The sequence below is a fragment of the Xiphophorus hellerii genome, chromosome 16, assembly GCF_003331165.1.
Source record: "Xiphophorus hellerii strain 12219 chromosome 16, Xiphophorus_hellerii-4.1, whole genome shotgun sequence".
Taxonomy (NCBI): Eukaryota; Metazoa; Chordata; class Actinopteri; order Cyprinodontiformes; family Poeciliidae; genus Xiphophorus; species Xiphophorus hellerii.
Genome location: NC_045687.1, coordinates 11,037,127 through 11,057,278, shown reverse-complemented (window position 1 = coordinate 11,057,278; position 20,152 = coordinate 11,037,127). Strand labels below are relative to the sequence as shown.

The window sequence follows — 20,152 nt, the reverse complement described above, 5'->3', positions numbered from 1 at the left end:
CGAGAATGCTTTCTTTCATTTATTTTAAATGTATTGTTAAAGTTATTAAGAATTGTACAACTGGTGTTTTAGTAAATAATGATTCCCCCAATGCAAATGTAATAAAATTAAAGCTTGGACTTTTCCTGAGAGATGAGATATAAATGAATGCATTTTAAGGCTTTTTACCCATTCTCACCAGGTGTACCAACACATCTGTCAGAGTCTGTATGTAGGCATGCATGGTTAGTGTCTTATCTGGATGATATTGGGTTATGGAAAGAAAGAAGAAAAAAATAGCCCAACCCATGGCCTGCCACAGTGCCAGATTGCCAAAACCAAAAAGACCAGTAATTTCCAATATCCTATTCCAGCAGACAATTAGCAAAAAGAGATGAGACCAAGCATTCATAAAGAGAAGTAAAACAAAGGTGATTAGTTTATTGAGAGGCGATGGAGACTGGGGGACTTACGGCGGTCCTGTTCCCTCAGAACCGGGACAATTCTGGACCCAAACTGGAAGGTAAAGAGAACCTTGGGGTTTGAATGGCTCATACCTCAAATCATGCATGGAACAACAACTTGTACGGACAATTGTTAGTCTGATGCAAGACAAACATACTGTACGTTGGTAAGATAGAAATGAAAAACGCATATCAGGAGTGCAACACTTCATGCTCTACATGCCGTCTCAAATCAACACAACTTCAATGGAGACGGATTTTACCATGAATGGACCAAAATCAACTGCGAAAAACAAGTCATTTCTTTAAACCAAGTACAACTCTCACAAGAAAAATTCAAAAATCCAAGGAATGTGTGCAGGCAGGAAAAGTTCAGTTCCCCACAATACAAATACTGAAACACAACATCCCCCTTCACTTACTTCTTCTTTTTCCCCACAAGGACAAAAGGCAGTGCAGATGTAATATGGGTGTTGGGAGGAGGCAGGGATGAAACATGCATGGGACACAGCCGTGACGGAACTACTCACAAAATGTTACTTTTTAGTATGAAAAAAAAGAGCATAAAGACACACTGAAACAAGGAAAATGCCTCGTCAGTGGCAGAACAGATTCCTCGTCAGACCAGAACAGTTTATTAATATATAGAGATGTGTTTTATTTAGAATACCTTTGTAAAAAGTCACCATACATTCAAGGTCAATTTTTAGTGTCACATTTTTCTGGTTTCCCCCTCCACGGCATGCATAAGATAAACGCTTCAACTCATCAGTATGTTTACCATTTTTTCTGGAAATATGTTACAAGGACAGTGTTTATTATTACTGTTTTTTTTCCTTTAAAAGAAAAGACCAAAACTGCACAGCCACTCAAGGAATACAATCAGAAAAAAAACAGGGAAAGTTGCAGAAAGCTGTGTTGATAAGTAAATCTCAAGTTAATCACAGCTGTAATTTAAGAATAGTCAACAAAAAAGTTCACTGGTACAGCTTTAAGTGGGAAAAAAATGAAACAGTATTTTAATTTAACCAAGGTATCTGGCAATAAGTAAGCCAGGAATGCAAAAAAAGCAAAGAAATAAACAAGTATGCCTGAGGGTGTGAAGTTTAACCAAGCACACATTTATTTTAGACGGACTGGGAAGAAAACAAAAGAATTTATATGTTTGTGTTTATTCAAAAAAAAAACAAAAAAACAACCAAAGTAAGGCAGATATGACACACCCTCTGGACAGAAAGTTCTAGCACTGACACAAGGAAGCACAGCAGGACCTGTGGCAGTTCTCAAAACAGAAACACAGCAAGCTGCTGGACAGCGTTTGTTGAAACAAAGCTTTTTCAGCCTGTTTTTTGGTGGGAACTCAACAGTATTGGGGCCCCATGGTGCTTTAAAAAAGGCCATTCAGTCAGTGGCTTTAAGTACAACAACATTGAAGACTTTTGGCACTTGAACAGTACATGAACATGTCTTTCAGTTTCTGACAAAATGACACAACCATGTACATGCATGAAAGACGAGCAGTAGCAAAGGCAGTCTCTTGAGAGAACAGTCCGAGATGTGCGGACTGTGATCAGAGAGAGTGTTCAGAGTCCGTATCGCTGCATGCCGAGCAGGTAGGCCCCGCTCGGGATCTCACGCTCAACGCAATCCTCCACCCACCAGCCGCTACTGTCCACACCAACGCCAGAAGCAGCAGCAGCACCCAGGACGGACAGGATTAGGAAAAGGAGGGACCCGGGGAGGAAGAGAGGACAGAAAGGAGGGATGAAATTGGCCTCTTCCATTCGGAGAAGGAGTGGAGGCAGAGGTGCAGACAAGTGGACAGGAGGGGGAGGGGAAGAGGAAGGAAAAGATGGGGGAGGAGGAGGAGGCCCCTGTGCTATCCGGAGCTGTCTGTGTCTGTCTGTATGTCTGTTCTCACACAGTCGAAATCAATTTGCCATCAGGACTGTCACTGTGGAACAAAGAGAGAAGGAAGCTTGCCAGGTCGGACACACTCAGAGAGAAATGGAGAGAGACAAGACAGGCACAAGGAGGCATGGTGATGTTCAGAAGTAATGTAGATGGGGGTTCAGGAAATCTGTTGTTGACCCCACCTACAAAACTCCAAGCACACCTGCCAAAATCATGAAAGACTGGAGCTTCAATTCCATCATCAACACCCCTAAACAGAAATCAAGATCATTCCAAAGTTTTACAGTTTATGTTTGCTTCTATGACACAAAACGGTGACACAAAAAAGGAGCTGCTGTTGATGAGGAAATTACAAAGTGATCTCCATAGCTGGAGGGACGTAATATTCATCTGTGAGGGTAAATACACCCTGGAAGATGGTAATACCGGTACAGAATAAATAAACACACATTTAGAGCAGACGGGATTGTGAAAAGCAGCTAAACGTTTGGTGCCAAAAGGCACCAGGCAGGAATGGCTGAGGTGATTTCAGCATGACGTATACTGTCACAACACGTACGTCATAAACACCTGTACAGATACACATCCATCTCAGGACACTGTTCTCTGTCTTAAGCACACACCACCTGACACACATTTATATACATGTATGAGAAGGATGTGCTGGCTGATTAGACAAGGAACAAGCACTCTAGATTCTAACTGTTATCCTAAAACAAACCTAAAGTGTATCAAGTCCTTGATATGAATAAAATTCAAATTGTCTTCCAAAGCAGCTATTGGACCATAAAGTGGTAAATTGATCCTGCCTGAATGTATTCAGTAAAGTAGATTTTATTTTTTGAAGCACTGGAAAGAGATAAAAATCTAAAAAGGAAAAAAAAAAAATACTATTTATTCAGTTTCAAAAGGTGTTTTATATTCAGTTTTGATCTTCTGATAAGCTTAAGAAGAAATACCAGCCATTTGTTGTTGCTACTGAACAAAGATTTTAACCAAATAAAAAAAATGTTGTCCACCCCAATTTCATATTATGATATAAAATGTATTTTAAGTAAAAATACTGATTTTCTGACATATAGTCATCTTGAAAGTGTCACAGTTCCTTCAACATACATGTATACACGTTAAAGAAAAACACAAACGTTTCCTGTCAAAAAGAAAGACTTACAAATCTTTATTACTACAAAATCTAAATAGTGGTGCTGAAAAAACAAATGCTCCTTTTTGTTTCTTGCAGGGAAAACATCGTCCAGCTATTTTTGTAGGCTCTATTGTCTGTTTCATAGCTACTCACAATGGGCAATCACATGACAATGGTGCAAATCAGCAGCACAAATGAAACCCTAATAAATTCTAAGATGTGTACAATTTTTTTTATGACATAGTAATCATATTTTGCTGATTAACTTTATTCCTGCTTGGAAATTAGTAAAACTGACATTTAACTGGAACAATATGATTTATGTAAAGCAGTTGCTCCTTCCATTAAGAATCTATGTACCATAACTCAAAATCACTCATGTATTATTTATTTAAAAAATAAATAAATAAAGCACTAATTATAAATTCATGGGAATGCAAGATGGGTTACATACCTTGTGGCAAAGCGGCTGTCATAATCCTCAATGGCAGGCTGGAAATTAAAAGGAATTATTTTTTTATTGCGGTAAAGCCCTGTTGTTTTAAAATACAGACACTAGGTGGAAGCAAAAAACTATGCAGAAGTCTAACTTTTCACATACTGCAGGATTACTCATAACCAATTATGCAACAAAGCCTCAACTCAGATGGAGGCTGCAAATTAAGCACACAAGTGCAACAATCGTACAATCTGCACATTTCATGGATGCTACGTTTAGTAATACCTGTGGAGCGAACCCTGCCATGCTGTAGGGCCGTGGGCGGGTCTGTGCTAAGCTCTGTGCCAACAGTCGGGCAGTTAGGCCGTAGTCAGGTGTGGGCAGTGATGCGTCGCTCTCCAGCAGGTTCCCAGTGCTGCTGCTTTTACCATGATGGAGACTGGAACTGCAAAAAGACATCAGCCTTAAGGCTTGAACTTATTTGAGCTTTTAAAACCGTTCATGAAAGAAGCAGGACGTACTTCACTTTGAGCTTGTCGCCATCACTTTCAGGGAGCACACGTGTGTAGGAGAATGGGAACCAGCCACGCCTGGTGAAAATGAAATTATTTCAAATATATGACACACATTAATAGATAGATAAATCCTTCAAAATATATTTTTACAATCCATAAATTATAAAAAAAAAGAAATATGTTTTTATAGGAAGTGTTGAGAGAAAATGGACTAGATATACATCTTGTTCTTCTCATTTTCTCCATAGTGCCAGCCATCACGAGCCTCAGGCACTAGCAGGGTGATGACATCTCCCTCGGAGAAGCTTAGCAGGGTACTGTTGTCGCCTGCGGCATGGGAGAAGATGGCCTGGACGCGTGAGCGCCCGTTCTTTTCCAGTCCGGCTGCCATGGAACTGGACCTGGGCAGAGTCCGTGTCTCTCCTGAGGAAAGTTGAATTTTAAATAAAGCAGGATTGGTGAGTGGACAGCTACCACATGCTACATGACAATCTATTAACACGTTTCAATAATAAAAAAAAAAGAAAGAAAAATTTGGTAGTCAAATATTTTTGTGACGGTTTTGCTTCATTTTCACAGATCGATGACAGTATGATACAGTCCAAGGTGTGTCCATGCCAGCTTACCCACTGGGTTTTTATTCTTGGCAGGAGCAGGCCTACGCACAGGGAGGGTGTTGGAGTAGACGTCGCTGACCTGTCTCTGGGGCTGGACCTGGGACTGGCCCTGTGCCTGAGTCTGAGGGGATGCTGGCCTAACTTGAGACACAGACATTGAACCCCCATCTGTCCAGTATTCCTCGCCGTGGACTCCTGTCGTTCCATTGACCATCGACATGCCATCCGGGCCCATCAGCCTCTGGAGCAAGTGGGGAAAATAAAATCAGAAGAATTCTGACAATATTTCGATATTAAATCACAGTAATCACAGATTCATTGCACCAATAAAAACAGAAAGAATGACTCAAGGGGTTAATGTGGCTCTAAGTTAAAGTCAGTCTGTTCAGACAAATACAGAAAATATCAGCCATTCATTTTCTCACCGCTGGGTGTCCGAGGCCGCTCCCCATAAAAACAGCCAGCTCCGGGGGAACAGGAAGAGGCTGAGCCCCCGGTATGGGGTCTGAGATGACCAGATTGGATTTGGAGGAGTGCAGGGGACTTGTGCCTCCAAGAGCAGCAGAACCCATCTGCTGGGCCAGCAGCATGGCTCTGTCTGGCAGTTTGTTGGGATCTGAGCAGGCCTGCTGCCACACTGGGATCTTCTGGGTCAAAAGGTCTTTTCCCTGAGAGAACACAGACAAGGATGTAGAAACAAATACAGAAAAAAAGCAAGATTAGAAGAAGAGAGGCTCAATGTAAATACCGGAAAAGGCATTTTTATTCAGTACTATCCTTCCATATCCAGTCCATATAAATGTTTCTCTGTGTGTATCCTTGACCACTGCCCTTTGTGCAGCTTTGATGATGTGCTGCGTGGGTAAAGCAGACCATCACACAACCAAGCTGCCCACTGCAGTATTTCCCAGCCTGTGGACACAGCTCTGCGTTTTACTAATACAGATAAAGTGTTTAATGTTTAACACAAAGGAGTATATGTAATTAACACACACAAGCACAAAATGGGCTTTTTGCTTTCACATACAATGAAATTAAACTCCCATTTCCCCCGTAACACAGATATCTTGCACATCAGGAACTCTCTGGGAGCGTGTTCATGAGTTTGGTGAAGGTGAACACTTCCCACACATACTCCCATGCTGATTAATGACTAGACTTCATATTGGGAGAGGGGGGTGGGGAATGTGGTCGACACACACCGTCCTCCTGCAGCCACATCTTCAGGCTGGCAGCTCTCACCCACCCATAATCCCAGGTGACTGATGCACTCCATTACCCATGAATTTGAAATGGCTGAGAAACAGAGAGGCATGCATTTGAAGCATGCACACCCACACAATAACAAGAATACATATGTAAATGGATTACATTCTTCTTCAACACCACCTTATTTTTCTGGATCGTAAAATGAGGAAGTAAATTCGTTAGAATTTCAGTGCTCTTTGCTTCAAATATCAGCATTAATCAGTAAAAATGATAAACAGGGATGAAAACAATGGGTGTGTACAAGTAGCAGATTTAGTCCAGCTCATTAGATAGTCAGTTTTCAGTCTAAAATAGTCTTGAAAAACCATTCAAAACAAACGCACAAACTTTATTGTATTTTATAGAGACTTTATGTAATTAAAAGTACTTCATAACTGACCACTGGAAGTTTATATGGTTTTCACAATTTCCTGGCCAAACCAATATTGTAGCTCTAACTGCAGGTGTAGGGTTGTTGTTGTGCTGGAGGGTGAACCTTTGCTCCACTCTTTTCCAGTTTCTAATAGCTTTCTTGCAGTATGGCCCTGAATTTAACTCCATCAATCTTCTCCAACTCTGACCAGCTTACCTGTCACTGTTGAAGAAAAGCATCCCTACAGCAAAATGCTGACACCATCATATTTTGCTGAGAAAAGTGTGCTTAAGGTGACATGCTCTGTTAGATGTCTGCCTCAAATAGCATTCTCAAGAGATTGCTTCACTTCATCTGACCAGTCATCTTGGTCCATGTTTTTCTCTATATTCCCTAATTGATGAGTGCAAAACTGAAAGTATTCCTTCTAATGGATTTCTTTAAACAATAGCGTCCCAACAGGGCAAGAGAGGCAACAGTGGCATAAAAAGGGATAGTGGTTTAAATTTTCTTTGTTGCCTGCTTATTTATCATCCACATGTGTTTGTTCATTTGGATCCCCATTATCCGTTGCCGTAACAATGGCTACTCTTCCTGGGGTCCACATATAACTAAATATTGAATTATTCATTCTATTTTTTCTCAAAGCCATTTTCTAGTGAATTTTGTAGGAAAATTAGATCAATAACAGGCAGAAACCTATATTGTGAATTTCTTCAATTAACTTAGGTTCTACATGTACAAATAAATTGCTAAAGCCATTAACCACATTGTTCATGTCATTCACAGTTCTATTCTTATCAAAACACTTTGCATAATTTGTTCCAATTACCATTTTTAATGATCTCATTTAACATTTTCCACATTCATTGGATGGAAAACAATGTAAAATAGCAATAGTGATGCATTCATTTAAACCAATTTAGATGAAAGCATCGGAGCCTGTGTTTTTAATCTACACTGAAAAATGTGTAAATTATGTGTAGAAAAAGTTCAGACTTTGTTCTTTTCATTTACTGTCATAAATGACTCACTTCTAAATGGAAGGAAAACTGAATTAAATCAAGGTTTAAGGAGCATTTTAACTTACCTTTCCATGGTAGGCGCTGCTGTTTTTGGCCACAGCACACTGTCGGTCCACGAGGAAGCAGTATCTGCGGCGTTCCTCTGACAAGGCCGTCTTGTAGCCCTCAGCTATGAAGGTGTCTAGTTCTGTCTGCTTATTGCTAATGGTCTCCACAAACTGAAAGGGAACACACAATAATATGCAGGAATTAGCATTGTTTGCTTTTGTATTCAGGTCTTGCTCGTTTATAGCACTTTGCCCATAATAGCTGTTTTTTAAAAGGTGCTTAAAAATGGCTTATAAATACATGTATTTGCTATGACTGTTTTCTTTCATTTTGTGAATTTGTTCAGCCAGCTCTTCCAAGCCATTAAACAAACACATTTACAAAGACCAATCTCCTGGTGTGTGGAGAAATTGTAGAAAAATACTGAATAAAGAATAAATTTGAATATTGTCAAATATCTTTACTTCATTTAAAGTAGCTGCTCATCTCAGAATCTTCAACAGAAATATACATTTTATTTCTGCATGTCATTTCTCCATACAGGTTTCACTTTTTGAACTGAATAACTTAGATCAATTAACTTGACTGTAGAAATATAGACAAGTATAGACAAGTTTTGAGTCTCAGGGGCCAAACAAAGCAAACATTTCTGTGATTAAGTGTAATAAATATATAAAGGTTTAATCAAAACAAGATTTTCCAATATTTCGATTAAGTTTTTAAAGTTAAGATTTCTTCCTGCTTTTAAAGAAAAATTTGTATGTGACCCCAGCCCAAGTGTTGTTTCATTTAGTGACCAGCAGGGCACACTCTTTCCCACTTCTAAGCCACCCAGAGTTGGGTCTTTCATTAGCCAAGTGGTGGTGAGAATCTTATAATTCCAGATGACACTAATTCAACCATTTTGAGTGGAAGATGCTGCTTATTTTTCTCAAAAGAAAGCTGCTATAGTTAAGGTCTTTGGACACCATCAGTGAAATGAAGTGAGATATGTGTAGAAATCATGAATCAGAATAATCATATCTTTGTGCTTTTTCTAACTTCTGCTTTCTTTCTGTGTCAAAGAAAGCAGAAGTATGCAACTCTGTGTTAAACCTCTACTGTATCATCTTATAACACATTATCATGTCTGAGTGATTTCTTTGCTAGACTTGGCACAAAGGCTAAAAAAATGCATCCTAGACAGATTAAAGCTGGTTTAATTAGTGGTTACAGTTCTTTAATAAATGTTTGGTTAAAACATGAGCATCATGTAAGCAAGAGTGGTTTATATAGCTGCCAAAATACACTAAGAGGTAGAAAGATTACTTTCATTCCTTCTAATCATCTCTAAGAACAAAAGGATAGTGACTTTGTTGTGGAATGAGTCATAGTCTATGCAGTACCTGCAAAGAGAATAAAAAGAGAGGGAGAAAGATGGAAGAGCCCATTATGGTAAAGGAAGTTTGGGAAAATACATCTGGATGTAACACCTACATGCATTCATGAACCAGTTCTTGGAAACGTCAGAAGTTGTCCACTGCAAGGGCCCTTTAAAAGATCACAGTCAAAGCGACTGCCCCTCTGTCTCTGGCGGAGTGACCCTTTTCGTATTTGCAGTCTGTGACTCACAAGCTGCTAGCCGCTGAAACACCTCTAACCAGAGCTAATGGGAGCAACTCAGGCAGTGTGTGCTCGCCTTTTGTCAAATCAACATGGCCCCATTCTCCAGCCATTCAAAAGGTCACGAAAGTAACCCAAGACAATGAGTGCAGTGGGAAAAGCACATGCAGACACCTGGCACCATTATTTCCCAGTGACCTCAAGTTACATCAAGGCAAGAATGACTTGCTCTGCACAGGTTATGGATGGAAATGAAAACTGCTACATGTCAGTGCAGTGTTAATACCCAGGCTTTAAGTAGTCAGTGTTACAGCTTTTCCTTTGTATGTCTCATTACATTGACATATTCAGGACAAAATCCCAACACTTCAGCACTTTATTACTCTGAACTCCTAACACATTTTTCAATAATTACTGCCACTGGGATGGAGGCTCTCAAAGCATTTAAAAGGTGAAGAATACACCTGGGTTCAACAACAACACTGCGGAAAGCTGTAGTACTGGGGAAATTTCAAAGTATAGTCCAACTCTGTTTTAAGCTACTTAGTGCTTCCATTTTGCTATGGTACTACATTAGCACTACTCTTTCGAATAAAAAAGAAATACACTTGAGACATCTAAATGCAAAAACACCTTGGGTATATTCTCGTTGCTTTAATGCCAGCACTCTAAAAAAAACTATACTTTGGATATGCAAGTCTATACATACCACAGATCAGAAACTGTTATATTTTGTGAAGAAAGGTGCAGCTGGTCAAACATCAGTGTTATGATAGGAATTCTTAGCTTGGAGTTCCATCTCTCTCTCCGTTTCATCTTATTAAAATCCTATGCAGCACAAAAGAGTTTATCTTGATAGAATCCCTTTATATAGTTCCTTAGTACTCTTCATTGTCTACATAATGAAATAATTAGCATTTCATCAGACTTTACCTATTGATGGTGCTTTGGAAGTGTTTAAAGGCAAGAAAGATCAGAAGACGGGGAGACAAAAAGACGATCAAATGTCGACAGTCTCCTTATTGTCGTCAGTCTCTTTTCACTGCTAGACTGCACCAAGACATCAACTTGTAAAATAGTAGTCTCTCTCATCTTCCAAAGCATCACAAATGTAGTGGAGGAGGATGAAATGCTGCCCTCATCTCTGCAGCATTTACTCGTCTTTTTCTTGCCTGCCTCCTGCTGATTTTCTATCCGCACAAATTAAACCATCCAATCTGTCACAAGACTGAACTATTTTTTAAGGTGGACACTTGTAATTGTGAAGCACAGGTCTTGTGGGAGTGCAGGGCTCTCGCTCTCTTATTTGCGAGCTTTGCTTCTTGTGGGCTCAGGCACCAACGAGTTGACTTTTCTCTCACACGCCCACAGCTGTGATATGATCAGTGAAAGTGAGCAGACTGAAAATGAGAAAGGGAGATTGATTTTTCTTCTCTCCTGCAAAGTTGCTGTAAATTATGAGTCCACAATATGATGAGCCCTTCACTTTGCACAGATGGGCCTAATTGATCAGTCATGCAGACTCCATCCATAAATTCTAATTTATGGTTAGCATGCAAAGAAGTAAAATGTTATTCTACTTTTCTTCTCTCTTTGGTTTGAGTGATTAGGCTGAAGTGAGATGTTAGTCTAATAGCTGTTTTAAATTTCTCAGCCATTTGCACTCTAAGAGAGATTCTATTATATTATGTTTTAATATTACCATTCTACAAATTCCTAAGATTTTATGAGAGGATTTGTATTTTGTAAACTTATATAATGGCTATGGAATAATGGCTCCTGAGGATTGGACTTTGGTACCTGTGCTTTAGTCTGTAGAAGTAAATTAGACATTGTCTTGTTTACTTCTTAAATACTTGTGTTTGTTATGATTTTGCTTATTTAAGCAGTAGTGCATAGCAATCGATAAAGCTGATTTTTCTTTTGGATTACTACCTCTTCATTATTATTTTTTTAATCTTTATTTGAAGGCTTTTATTTACGTACATTGATGCTAAATGCTCTACTTTAAATTTTGAGAAACACATAGAAGAATCATTCTTTTCTTGATATATACAACCAAGCACTTTCTCACAAGGCAAACAATTTATTCTTCTGATTGATTTCTAATTGATTATGATACTGAATGCTAAAACCCATAAAGAAAATATGTAATATGGCTTAATGCTACCATTCTATAAATGGAGACACTTATAGAATAGAAATATTTATAGATTGGTATTCCCCTATTGGAATGTTTTCCAAACAAACAGAGTAAATGAAAATGATAAGGAAAAATCTGCCATTTGACTCAGGTGTCAAATATTTCAATTATTTTCTTTGTAAGAAATATACACTCTTACAGTCCCCATGTGTCTCAAGTATGTGGAATAACAACTGAATAAGTGTGCACATTATAAAATTTAATGCATAAAAATAACTTAATGAAATAAATTGAAATTAAGAACTCTGCAAATAATTACACTTAAAAGGGCTATTCAATCATAAGAAGAAAGAAACGCACCATTGGAACAGAGAGGTTTCATGGTGCATGTTGAATCTCTGCTCTTTACAGATTTACTGATTCTGGGGCCACAATCAATGCTCCCACTTCAAGCTGTGCTTCATGCTTGACCGCGTAAGCGCATTCTAAGGCTTAATGTCTTATGATGACACTTAATATATCATCTCTTCAAGAGAGACCTGACACAATGGAACAAACATGATGTGACAATTGAGTCAGATCAATCCAGCTCTTCCACACCACCGACGACAAGATGGTAGTGGATGTGTGTGTGTGCGTGTGTGTGTGTGTGTGCAACTGTGTTTGTGACAGCATGAAAGCTAAGTGGACAGAGTGAAGAACCTTTGGAAAGTTTGTATCTGAAAGACATGCTTTATCTGACTGATGACTGAACTTCACAGAAAGGCCACAAGCGGCTCAGTAACTCTGCGAGCCATGACCTGTTGGTCTGACTTCTGTGCCCCCATCCTTTAAAGCAATCTAAATTCCTGCTTCCCAGGTAATGTATTGACCTTTCCTGTCCTCGCATATGGTTTTTCTCCCCTGCTTTCCCTCTTGCTACAAGACTAAACAAGGAAGTAAGAAAACATCACAAGCGATGATGTCTGGTGCAGAGGAATGTTGTCAGGGTTGTTTGTTGTCCATGCAGCAGCTGAACCTTTTCCACTGTCATGTAAGAGATTGGGTGAAGGAAAAATAAATGTGACATTATTCATTAAGCAATGTCACACAGTCAATGTTCACTTCACATCAATCAACATTCACTGCACATGCAACAATCTAGCACAGGTTGCCTTGTCATGCATAAAGTTTGTTGAATTGTTGCAAATTGTTGTCTGACGGTCTAAATTATGTTTTAACATTTATCAGAAGGTCCAAACATCTTTGTAGAACACAGAAGTGCAAAGGAGCAAACTGTGCAGACATAATTTCTCTCTATATTTTTTTATACATCAACATATAATTGTTGATGTATAAACAGGTTTATTTTTTGTTGTGTATGTAGATACTGTTAAAATTAATTGGCTCAACCGTCAGTACTTCAGTTACTGTAGCTTGTTTTTTTCCCTGCTGCCTGGATGAGTGTCAGTGTTTCTGCTTATATGTGTGCAAATGTAATAAAGGTTTCCAAGGGCACACAATTCATAATCAAACCTTCACCATTTGCCTTCCCACTCAGGACACCATGTCACCTCTGCCTCCGCCCCCATCTTGGCTGCATTCTCTTTACTTAAAAAGAATATTAAAGTCCTTTTCACTGTTGTTCATAAACCTTGAATCCAATTCTCCCCCACATCAATGCAAACTGCAAAAATTAGAAAATTTAGCTAAGCAGAGCAACAAACTGACCTGAGAGTGCATGTCATTTTAATTGACGTTAGACACTTACCACCATCTTAGCCATTTCTTCTTCTCAACATGAACAGCACACATTTTTAATTAAAATGTTAAGTTTAGAGTTTCATACAGTTTTTTGAAACTGTATGAAAGTGAATTAATGTAAAGTAATCTGAGCTGGAACTCAGCAGGGGGCTCACCTGCATCTCCTTCTCTCCATACTTTGAAGGGTTCTTACTGCCTTGACTCTTCCTTCGAAGCTTCTTCAGTTCACCCTGGCATTTTTCCAGACTCTCCCCTTTGCTCTTGTGTTCCAGCTGGTATTTTTTCAAGGCAGCCTAAGTAGAGCAACAAGAAATAAAAATAACATGAAATCACACCTCTTCCAAAGTCAAATCTTTTAAAAAGTTATAATCAAAGAGACACAAGGGATAAGTTGATACGTTTTAGAGGGAAGTTTTCAGGCAAACATACTACGGTAAATAAATACACATTAAATCTGTCAGTATGTCGTGACAGTAAAACACGAGATAGGTAATCTGTGAAAAAAACATGAAGCACCTCTGCTTCCTGTGCAATGCTGCTTGGAAAAAATTCTCACTTCCAGCACAATCTGGGCTCTCGCCCCTTAACTCTGATTGTTTCCGATAGATTTCTGACAAGGTGTCAATGAGCAAACAGAAGGTGAACTTGTGACCTATGAGATTAATTTTCGGTGCCGGTTTAGTTTCGGTGTAGTTTTAGCAAAGGCAGCAGAGGAAGTAAATGAAGCTGTTAGCAAATGCGTAAAATTTAAATCTCATCACAGTCCAAGTCTCCAGGAAGCAATTGTTTCTCAACACCCGAGAGCCCAGACCCTCTCGGCTGATATGGAGCAAAGTGCAGTACAAGTGGCTGGTTTTTACCAGCCTAGGTCCTACTGCCATTTGTAGAAATACATCACTCCTGGTCATAAACAACCAATTAAAGCCAGAAGGAAGGGTTTACCTATTTCAATTATGCTTTTATACTCTATTTTATAGAGTGATTGGTACAAATGTCACCCGCAGAATGTATAGTACATATATCAAATTATATTGAAAGGTGGTTCTATGAGGTACTGATTATGGAACAGAAAGATATGCATAAAAGTTTCATTTGAAAAACAGAAAAGAAAACATTTTCTGTCATATACCTTCTGTGGTTGGGTTTCTTTTTATTGAGAACCAAGAGTAAGTGAGAAGATTTCTCTGATTATTTTCTCACAGAGATTGTAATATCTGGTGTGACAACCATACCACCTATCCCCTTGTAGTGGGCAATATCCACGATATAAGCATCCAGTCTCATGAAAAACCCACAAAGCTCTCCTACTGGTTGTGATGCTCTCTATTATATATATAGAGGCATCCGTTTGTGGTGACCTTCACTCTGTTTCGACTGACTGTTAGTCACTGTCAACCGCTCCAGACAGGCCAGCACCTTGAAAACAAACTATTCACTTAGCCATCATTGGTCTAGATGTCCACCAAACTCAAACTGAACTATGTACTTCTTGTTGATGACTTTTTTTATTTACTATATAAAAGAAAAGAAAAACACTTTTCCTCCTATTTTAAACTGCCATTTCAGCCCAACATAGAGGTATAGGTTTGCTTACTTTTAACAGGAACCAAAATATTTAATGGGAAATTTCAAGAGGCAGACAGTATTCCCTTTGAGGTCTGGTGTCTCCGCGCTTCTGAATCAAAGCATTTAAATATTAAACACTTATTGTTCTGGCTGACAAGCACGCATCATCATTATGTGGAAAAGAGGGTGCACGTTGGGATCCTTTCATCTCTTGTTACATTCAAAAAGGTTAAGATATTGCTTTCATGATTAAAGAAAGTGCTGAAAACATTTAGTTCCTAAACTCCAAGTCCTCTTAATCTCCTGTGGGTTTTGTTTTGAAATCAACAACGCCTGTGATCATATCTCTGTGAGCATAATTTTCATCAAATATGTACAATCAGATGTCAGTGATGGCCTGGAACAAACAATGACAGGATTGTCAACAAAGCCTTAATGAGCTCCTGATTTGTTTAATTTCAATCATTTGGTTTGTTGGACTATTGATTTAATAATAATAAAAAAACAACTTTGTTTCCTTGGCTTTATCAGCTCTGTTGCTATAGTAACAACGTGTGGTGTGAGAAAGCTCGTGTGGTCTCTCAGTTTGAAAAATTGGAAGAGAAAAGCTTATGAACGGGGGTTCAACACCCGCTTTTGCATACTGCATGGAAATGAGCACATATGCAGGTATTCTCGAGGTACTCTGAAAAAGGAACAGAGAAAGAGCCTCTCTTGTAGCACACCTGCAGAAAGACATGAAGTGTTTGCTCTTCATTGCAGATAATTTTTAAATAATCACAGATTTGTTCAATACGTTTCAACAGAATGGACCAAATGAGGCCTTTGGACCTTCATCAGCTTTTTAAAGCAATAATAAAAATGAATGAGTCATCTGCTCATTTTCTCATGGTTGTTTGAGGTAAAGTGATACAGCCAACACAGGCTGCCTCACTGCTGACATTCAGGATTCATCTCATAGAAACTAAGACTTGTGCTGTAAAAAAAAAAAAATCTTAGCTAAAAAGAGTAGAATTAAATACCTATTGTGAAAAAAAAAATTGTCAGCTGGGTCTTATTGTATAAAAAGTCAAACATGCCTTTTCTTTTTTTCTCTCCAATGTTCCTTGTACTGAAAAAGCAAACCCCAGTCAAGTTTGAACCAGGTACAAAATATAACGGTTATTGGTAAAATAACCTCTGTTTAGAATCAGAGGGGTCAGCTGTTGGTTCATGGCCACATACTGACCCCTCCGTTCAGTTTCATGTGATCTAAAATCTTGTGAAAGCCATGCTCACTTGCTTGTTAGAGAACATTAGTGAACAAATAGAACCACAAAGAACACGCCAGGCAGGACAGGGATAAAGTTGTGCAGAAGATTAAATTATTATAAGGTCCCAAAAAAATAAACTAAGCTTTAAACATCTCGGGCAACAACGTCCAACACATCATACAGAAATGGAGATAATATGGAAACTGGTTCTGCAAGCTATTAACTCAGGGCAGATGAACGCAAGTGTGCACCAGGTTTTTCTTTTTATTAAAAAAAGAAAGCATCTGTCAGTCCCTCCAACTTGACAAACATGCACTATTTTATCTTTGACCTTTCACATAATATCCTAAAAAGTATATCAAAGGTTGTGGTGGTAACATGAAAGAATGCAAAAAAAAGAGTTCACTGTTATGAATACTTTTTCCAATGCTCTCCAAGTATTTATTTGCATAAAATGAATTAAAGAAATTCATGCAAACAAGCAAAACCCGTCTGGTGTGTCAGTGGTTGCAATGGGTTTACCCTAGGATGAGAAGCAATGTGATTACTTCATTTTTGTCTGTGAATACAAATTAAATTTTAAAATGGCATTCAAATTGCATAAGCAAGGAGCTGTGAGCTAATGCAGCTCATGACAGGATTCTTCCAACAATACATCACAAAAATGAAAACGTTATCCCATCCCCCAAAACGACGCACAGCGGTATTGCTGTACACTTCGGCTGCTACCCACTCATTCTAAAGATATCACAAGTAGACCCACTCCGCAGCACTTACACACACTCCATGAGGGGCTTATTATAATCAGTGTACCCCCAATAGCTTAGTAGACATGAAATACTGCAGAAGTAGACTTAAAACCCAAACTTAAGATGAACAGCGTTGCCTACAAATCTGTTATTTCATTTGAATTACACATTGCCTGCACCATTGGTACAACATTGTATGGCTTTCCAAAAATAAACTACTGCAGTGTATGTTTTAGCACCAATCTGATTTAGGAAACCTAGTGACAAATTCTGATACTCACAGTCAAGTACCGAGCATCTAGATCCACCTTCTTCTCAAGCTCAGAGAGCAGCTCATTATGGAAGCATTTAAGCTGAGGAAAAAAAACAACAAATGATTAAATAAACTGTTAACAATGCTTAGAAAATCCTTGACACAATCTGTGGTTAGGCCTGTCACAATAACAAATTTTGCTGAGCGATTAATTGTCTCAAAAATTATTGCGATAAACGATAATATTGTTTGAAGACCTTTTTACACTGATTTAATGGAAATGACGTAATAATGCATGCGATTTCCTGCCAAAGATAGATACGCTTTATTTTCAAAAGAACACTTAACACTGGAACTGAAAAACAAAATAAACAAAACAATAAAAATAAAATGGATTCTCAGTCTCCATTAACAAAAAATGTACTAGAATAAAAACTAAACAACATTAAGCCAAAGTGGAAATAAATACCGCATTCAACCAAAAGAGTGCAGATTATGAAGTCTGTATACTACTGTATATTGCCCTTCAGTAATCATTAGATTTAAATAGAGACGATGGGCACATCCAACTACCTGATGCAATAGTTCAAACTACATTTTTTGCCCCGATTTCCCCCTTACGACAATCTTAGGATTGTTGCTTGCGATTTCGTAACCAATCATCCTGTAGTGTGTGGTGTGTTATGGTAGATCGTCATGGGTGCTCCAAGCTAAATCAGGGGGTTTCCCGATGGGAAGCATGACTGTTGAATGTGACAGGTAGCCAATCAGAAAGCCCGGATTTCCCTCCTTGCTTTCTGAGGGGAAATTATGGAGGGGAATCCCAAACAGCTGACACAGCACAACCTGAAGTCCAGCGGACATTGGAGATGATATGTGGAAACAACATTAATGTTTATTCAACATTTCCTGCAAAAAATATAGAAATGACAAGGGGAGGAGTTGGAGAAAAATTGCTACCGCAGTTGATAAACCCGGTAACTTTTCAGCTGTTCTTCATTAACGTGACATAAATAGGTTATAATGATTTTCATTCAGACAGGACTGGCACTAGCCACATGCATTGCAGGTTTTAAAATTAGTTAACTGGACTTGTAGACATTATTTTGTGCCCATTGTTGGACACCACAGGCACAATCGAACCCGATTGAACCCTTATACCTAGGATTTCTGTCGGCTAATGTGTGGTCTCAGGCTTTGACAATGGGCCGACAACTCTAAGATCGTGCAGTGTGCGCTGGGCATTACACTAAGGAAATGAGGAAGGGAGAGGTCAGAGGAGAGCACCGGAGTTGAGCCCTTTATTGTTTATCGCGACAGGCCTGTCTGTGGTTTATATGTTTTTAAACGGCATAGGCACCAGTGATTGTTACTGAAGTGTAGATATAAATCTTTGAGTATACAAAATATTTTCCTCTTTCAGGTGTGGAGCTTAAATCAGCCAGTTGGCATGCTAAAACAGAATAGCATACAAGCAGTAAATTTAACAAAATTTCTGTTTTTGTTCAACCTGGAATAATATAAAAGTAAAATGTTAAAATTACCTACATAAAAATGTGTGTGTAAAAATATTTTTGCAATTATTTCACAATTTCAAAAGAACTTTTACAAATTTATGGATGCATTTTTGTCCTCATGTCCACCCAGCTTCTTCCAAGAACATTCATTTTCATAGATGTACTGGAAGTTAAATTAATAAATGGATATTAGCTAATCTTCTTTGTTTCTATGCTGTGATGTTATTTCTGATGTTTTCTTGTAGATGATGTATGGCGGCCAGTCCTGTTCAAGGTGTTTGAAGTGATAGAAAGGCTGCAGCATTAATTGAAACAGAATTTCCATCTCACATTAAATATTTGTCATTTTATAACATCTTTTTGAGTGGAGAGTTATTTACCAAAGAGCTCAGGTATTGATTTATGTTATGAGCAAGCAAATCTTTCCAACATCTCTGAATAACATGAATAAACTTAATTGCATGTCCTAGTACATGCCCTTGTTCTTCTGTTTATACATTTGTTCTTAAAGCATTCCAATAAATGAAGTCATTGTTAAAACACACAATTGCTTGAAATACCAACCATTTCCTCTAGCTGCACTTGGATCTGTCTGTGGACCTCAGCCATCTGGAACAGAACGTCCCCTTCACACAAAGAAACAGAGACATGGAGAAAATGCATAAATACCTTTTAATATGAACAGAAAAAGGAATGAGGAAGAAACTAGGAGAAAAAATATAAACCTAAAAGAAACCAAGAGAGAAACAGAAACCCCGGCGTGCAAAGTCCGTGCACAAACACAAGCTATAAACATACACAACATGAGACTTAACTGGGGCAATGAGCAACACAATGGAGGCTTGTTACAAGATGAAAGAGACTGAAACAACTTCATGTACAACTGAATCAATTTTTTTTAAAAAGGAAACAAGCTGGATATTAAAGCTTGTGTTTTTCTAAAGACATCAAGATGTCTTTTGGACTGTTAACATAAAAAATGCTGTAGCCTGTGAAAAATCAATAAAATACTAAATAATAAAGGGTTCATGCAGCTAGTGTTATCTTTTTGTATACCTACAGTCTCCCTCTTCTGAAATTGCAGTGCATTGTCAAGAAAAACAAGAAGCATATTGAGCAAAGGACACATACAAAACAGAGACCTGGTGGATAGACAGTAATAAATCCAAATGTACAGACAAAAGATGAGGCTGACATTTTCCTGAGTAGAAGACCCAAAACCTCTTTGACATTGTCTGAAATTTTAAAGTGTGTGCATAAAGCCTTTAAGGTGAAGATGAAAAGCTCAGAGTCTTGATAGTGATGTAGCCTTAAATAAATGAGTGGCATGTCAAACATTTTTAATCTTAAAAGTCTTATTTCATCATATCTATGCAATTTCATACCATCATTTTACCTTCAGCCATTCTACTTAGGGGGTTACATTAAAAATGTCCCTGCCAAAGTAAAAATATATGTCACTTTATGTCAGTATCCATTCTGAAAAAGGATCATTATAGACCTTAGCAGAAACTGCAAGCTTACGCTTTATGTCAAAAGTTTTTTCTGGCTCATTTCACT

At 38.4% G+C, this 20,152-nt stretch overlaps 1 protein-coding gene across 5 annotated transcripts in view; it reads right to left on the bottom strand.

Annotated features, from left to right (window-relative positions):
* Positions 1–20,152, bottom strand: part of LOC116735617 (brain-specific angiogenesis inhibitor 1-associated protein 2-like) — a 54,508-nt gene that overhangs the window by 2,353 nt on the left and 32,003 nt on the right. For 2 of the 5 annotated variants that reach the window (XM_032587616.1, XM_032587620.1), the window contains 11 exons: positions 19,157–19,218; positions 17,104–17,175; positions 13,410–13,547; positions 7,784–7,936; positions 5,498–5,740; positions 5,082–5,313; positions 4,677–4,878; positions 4,462–4,530; positions 4,226–4,385; positions 3,956–3,993; positions 1,076–2,111 (listed from right to left, as the gene is read on the bottom strand). In XM_032587616.1, the coding sequence (XP_032443507.1) occupies positions 2,027–2,111; positions 3,956–3,993; positions 4,226–4,385; positions 4,462–4,530; positions 4,677–4,878; positions 5,082–5,313; positions 5,498–5,740; positions 7,784–7,936; positions 13,410–13,547; positions 17,104–17,175; positions 19,157–19,218 (1,454 nt within the window). In that variant the 3' untranslated portion in view covers positions 1,076–2,026. Of the gene's footprint in view, positions 1–452; positions 496–1,075; positions 2,398–3,955; positions 3,994–4,225; positions 4,386–4,461; positions 4,531–4,676; positions 4,879–5,081; positions 5,314–5,497; positions 5,741–7,783; positions 7,937–13,409; positions 13,548–17,103; positions 17,176–19,156; positions 19,219–20,152 lie in introns of those variants that run through there. The other 3 variants (XM_032587619.1, XM_032587618.1, XM_032587617.1) reach the window with 3 other exon arrangements.